At 46.1% G+C, this 5,203-nt stretch overlaps 1 protein-coding gene across 1 annotated transcript; it reads right to left on the bottom strand.

Annotated features, from left to right (window-relative positions):
* Window positions 1–2,119: 2,119 nt before the first annotated feature.
* Window positions 2,120–4,915, bottom strand: LOC149921904 (uncharacterized). Its single transcript, XM_090162188.1, has one exon. The coding sequence runs from the start codon at window positions 4,913–4,915 to the stop codon at window positions 2,120–2,122; it is 2,796 nt and encodes a 931-aa protein (XP_090018314.1).
* Window positions 4,916–5,203: the final 288 nt, after the last annotated feature.

Genomic DNA, 5,203 nt, shown 5'->3' with positions numbered 1-5,203 from the left:
CAAGAAATTTAAAATTCCTCGTAATAATTCAGCTGCAACAGATCTTTTTTTTAAAAATTAAAAGACAAATAGATCTGAATAACAAAAAATTATAATAATTAGTGATATTCATCTCTTTCTCTCTCTGCACTAAATGACTTACAGGTGGAGCTAATCCAGTGAGGTAGTTTATAGCAGATTCTATCAAATCATCATCATTCTGCAATTTTTCATCTTAACATTTTCAAGTGCTTTCATATTATGTAAGCCATCCTCCCATATTGGGATCTCACATAATTCCCCAATTTTACCTAATTCTTCATAAAGAATAGCCAAAATTCAGGTACATACTCTGCTAGCTTCTTGAACGCTTTCAGTCCATAGTTTATGGCAGTTGGAAATGTTACGCCACAGATTTCTGTAAATAAACTATTTTAATAATTGGTTGTTTAATAATAGGTTAATTAAAAGTATTGACCTTTTAATTTCACACTGATCTTCAATGGTTTTGCCAAAACTGGTTTAGCTTCCACTATTTGTTTTTCGTCATCATTAATAATTAAAATTTCAGGTATTCTGACAGAATCTTTGTTGTTGTATTCCTTAAGAACATCTATGTAAAGGTCGATTCCTTCTTGTATTTGAATTTCTTGTTCAATTAAAACTAATAGGCGCTTAAATAAAACATCTTCCCAGAAATTGCCAAGAAATAATATTTCCGACAGCCAGGACTCATAAGTTATTATTTATATAGTGCTTGTTGAAATATTAGAAAGCTGGAAACTTTCTCGAACGTAACATCGGTTTTTTGGTAAGCCTTAACCATTGAGTTGGGAATAATACTATCTAGAGCAGAGCCCCAGTTCAAATTTTCCCCATAGGCTTTAACACAGCATTAGTGAAGATAGGAACAAAAATCATAGGAAGGTTATCAACTACGACAAAAGCCACCTATGAGCGACTTTTTGAACTATTATAATTTAAAGCTAAAACAAAACAACGAAGTTTCTTGGTAAATCATATTTCATTTTGAAATAATTATAGTATTTTAAAAGATTAAATTGCACTAAAACAAAATAAAGTATGTAAAAAATGAATACAAATAAATAATAATGAATATAAATAATATACACTAACTATTACCGTTAAACTCAGCAAGTTTATATGGGATTGGGAAACCGAAGATCTCGGGGGAAAACCCCTTTAACCAGTGGGGAGAGAACTTACAAACGTTACGCAGAAAGAGTTGTTACGGATTTTTACCCAGTGCTACTAGCTGGGATCGAACCCGATTCCTCTCGCTGCGAGGCGAAAGTGCTAACCACTCCGCCACCCCACTTTCTACTGTTCGTTTTCTGTAAAAAGTTATCTAAGTAATGGTCTAATAATTTATTTTCTTCTTAAATAGTACCATGCCAGCTCTAAAATTGGTATTTAAGAAAAGTGAAGGTGTTGCGGTGTTTGTAAGCATTTTAAAAGTGGTGTTTTTCCTGAAGTCTTCCTCTATAAAATGATCACCGCAAACTGCATCTGTTGCGTTTGGAACTCAGTCTGATCTTCCAATGGCTTTGAGCCATTTTTGCAACAAAGGATTCACTTTACCTGGAAACCTTATTGTAATTTTCAATAATTTAGAATAAAAATGTATTCTATTTATTTGGAATATTAGTGCTGCTCCTACTTATGCCAAGAAACTTTTTTGTTTCTTCCATTATTTTCGCAAGACGAAACTGCGCATTTCCTACCCATTATGCTTAAAATTTAACTCAAAATCTATTACAAAATAGTAAATAACTCGCAAAAGAAACCTTTATTGTGTGAATAAAGAGTTTTCAGATATACATGACTTTAATTTAAAAAAACGCGTTTTCAAAATTTTTCTTAAAAACGCGTCGCTTTCCCTCTTCAATTCAAAAGTTAAAATTATAATAGTTCACAAAGTCGCTAATAGGTGGCGGCAGGGGCCAGGGGGGGGGGGGCAGAATAACAATAGTAGCGGGGATTGGTGTATATAGCAACGAGGCCTTCACACCAGGCGCACAGGGAGAAAAGTCCGCGAACAAACGTTATTTAGAAAGAACAAACGCGCTGAAAGTTATACACATCAGAAAAATAAATAAAAAAAGAACAATAATCATAATCATCGCGGAAAAGCTTTACGAAGAAGTTTACAAGTGTCCAAAATCACATCTTGCCAACTCGCGTGAACGGCGGTGAGAACACCCACCACGGAGTCCGGGAGACCCCGCGCCTGGAGCAAAAGGTAGAGATTCCGCCGAGGGGTCGCGAAGGAGGCACACGCGAACAGGACGTGTTCAGCGTCCTCTCGTACCGCACACCGAGGGCAAGAGTCCGAGTTCCGAAGCCCGAAACGATGAAGAACCGCCTTTGTGGGAAGTCTGCCACAACCAAGCCGCGCGAGAAGAGTGTCCTCCAGTCTAGGAAGTTGAACGGCCAGAACGGCTCGAGAGTCAGGGTTAGGCTTCGCAGCCAGGAGAGGCCACTGGGCTGCGAGAGACCGCCAGGTGCGAGTCCACGAAGATTTGATCGCTTTCCCACAGACACTCTTTAGCTCCGAGAGTGTCGAGGGAAGGAAGAGGTGTACCCCCTGAGGGCGTTCAAGCTGGATGACCCCGGCCAGTTTGTCCGCCGTTTCGTTCCCTGGCACTCCCACGTGAGCTGGGCACCAAAGGAAAGTGACGGAGCGGGGATAATTGTCACATAGATCATGGATTATTGAAACAACCGGATCAGAAGAGCGTGTCAGCAGTTGGGTGAGGGCACTCTGAGAGTCGGAGCAAATAACCAGCTCACCAGGCACATTTGTCACCACGTATGAAAGAGCCATCTGGATAGCGAGGAGCTCAACCCGGTTGATAGGATGCCCGGAGTCCACGAAGGACCTCGCGCCGACGCCGAGGGCCGGAATCGCGAAAGCCGCACCAGCAACACCCGAGTCCGAGGAGAGCGAGCCGTCCGTATAGATGACCGTAGCATCTCTGGCGTAAGGTTCGAGGGTCGCGAAAAAGAGCTGCCGAAGCGCGTCAGATGGCAGGTCTCCCTTGGTAGAAGAGAGCCAGCGAGGAATGATCGTGGCCGCTGGTGGTTCCCACTCCGGTGTTCGCAGACGAGGGAGATGGGCCCTGGAGTAGTTGAAAAGCCAAGTGAGATTGTACTCCTGTGCAAGGCGCCACGCTCGAAGAGGGAAAGGAAGTCGGCCCGGTGGGAAACGGTCCTCGATGAGTTCCAGAGAAGGTAGGGTAGATCGCAATAGGGAAGGATAGAAATCGGGTGTGTCAGACGCTCCGCATGGAGCGATGTTAAAGAGATCCAGAAAGTCTCTCCGAAAACGAAAAGGAGGAATGGCTGCTTCGGATTCCATGAGCCGGATGGGAGTGGACTGTGGAACTCCTAGGATGACTCTGAGAGCGGCATTTTGGACCTTGTCGAGTTTGCCGAGCGTGGTAGCTGTGGCCGAGGCGTAGAGAGAACTAGTGTAGTCCAGCCGAGAGCGAAGGAGATGCGTGTAGAGAAGGCGAAGGACCTTCCTTCCCGCCCCCCAACGAGTCGCGGAGACGGCTCTCAGAAGGTTAAGCCGCTTCAGCGAAGAAGCGACGAGGACCTCGATGTGTGGGGACCACGACAGCTTGTCGTCAATCAGGGCTCCGAGATACCGATAGGACGAGACCCGAGAAAGGGCAGTGCGCCCGAGCGTGAGGTGAAGGCCGGCCTGGATCTGCTTTGATTTGGTGATGATCATGAATTGGCATTTCAGCGGTTGGAAATTTAGACCCCAGGTGATTCCATAGCTCGAGATATTATCGAGAGCAAGCTGCATCGCAGGGAAGAGGCGGCTGAGGTTTGGACCGCAAATCCACGTGCTGATGTCATCCGCATGTACCCCTTGGTCAACCGGCCTCGGACACAGCTCGGGAATGTCGTCGAGCATGACGCAGAATAAGATTGGGCTGATTGCACTGCCCTGCGGCACGCCGCGGGTAACTGAGTACGGCTTTGAGAGTTTGCCATTAACTCGGACTCGGAAGGTACGGCCGTCCAAAAAGCTCTCCACCCAGCGGAGGAGGTTTCCCTCAAGGCCCCGGCGTTGTAGCTTATAGAGTAGCGCCGGATGGTGGACACTTCCAAAGGCGTCTTTTAAGTCGAGGAAAACTGCCAAACAGTGTTGATTAGTCGCCAGGGCCCCTTGAGCAGCGGTAACAAGCCGGAGGGCGTTATCGGTTGCCCGGCGCCCTTTGCGGAAGCCGGATTGCTCCGGCGGAAGCACGCAATTCACCTGCAGAAACCAAGTAAGACGGCCAAGAACAAGCCGCTCGTAAATTTTTCCAAGGTTCGGAAGGAGGGAGATGTCCCTGTAGGAAGTAGGGTCTCTGCATGGTTTGCCCGGCTTGAGTATGGGATGAAGAATCGCATGTTTCCACCGCGAGGGCATGATGCCATCGGCCCAGAGATGGTTGTAGAGCCTGAGAAGAGCTGCGCGAAACGCTGGGGTGGTGTTTTTAATGATTAGGTTCGAGATGTTATCGGCGCCAGGGGCCGTGTTGTGAAGGCCGGAGATGACGCCGTTGAGTTCCGGCGCCGAGAAGGGCGCGTTGTACCTGGCCGGTGGACGTGCAAGAGAAGTCTCTGGGACGTACGCTTGAGCCGGCGAGAGTTCTGGGGGAGGGTGAATATTCTCCGCAGCTTTGGACGCTAGGCACTCTGCAACTTCCCTTTGGTCTGTGAAAAGAACCGCCCCCTTCTGCAGCGTGAGAAGCTTCGGTGCGAGTACGCCAGTCTTGAACCATCTGACCTGGGACCAGATTTGCGGCAGTGGCGTATGAGCATGGAGCCGATCGCAGAATGCCCGCCAGCTGGTCTTCTTCGTCTCCCTGACCAGTTTCTTGAAGATCGCCCTTTCCCGCTTATAAAGAACCATGTTGATAACCCTCCCATGATTTTCGTTCCTATCTTCACTAATGCTGTGTTAAAGCCTATGGGGAAAATTTGAACTGGGGCTCTAGATAATATTATTCCCAACTCAATGGCCTTAACATTCCAAAAAAGTTACCGGGTTAAAAGGAAACACTTGTTGCCGTACTGCAAAAGTAATACGTTTAGTTCTAAAGGAATGAGTTTTAATCTTTTTCCAAAAGATAATTTTATACGAAATAAATTAACTCTGCCTCCATGAGAAGCTTTAAAATTGCCCGGTATTATAAAAATA

Source organism: Leiobunum rupestre, chromosome 11, assembly GCF_980474605.1.
Source record: "Leiobunum rupestre chromosome 11, qqLeiRupe1.1.hap1, whole genome shotgun sequence".
In the NCBI taxonomy this organism is placed as follows: Eukaryota; Metazoa; Arthropoda; class Arachnida; order Opiliones; family Sclerosomatidae; genus Leiobunum; species Leiobunum rupestre.
The sequence above is the reverse complement of the archived record's forward strand: the minus strand, read 5'-3'. Positions and strand labels throughout refer to the sequence as shown.

What these genes read in the sequence shown, in the direction of transcription:
- LOC149921904 (XM_090162188.1), bottom strand. Translation starts at nt 4,915, where the DNA reads ATGGTTCTTTATAAGCGGGAAAGGGCGATCTTCAAGAAACTGGTCAGG.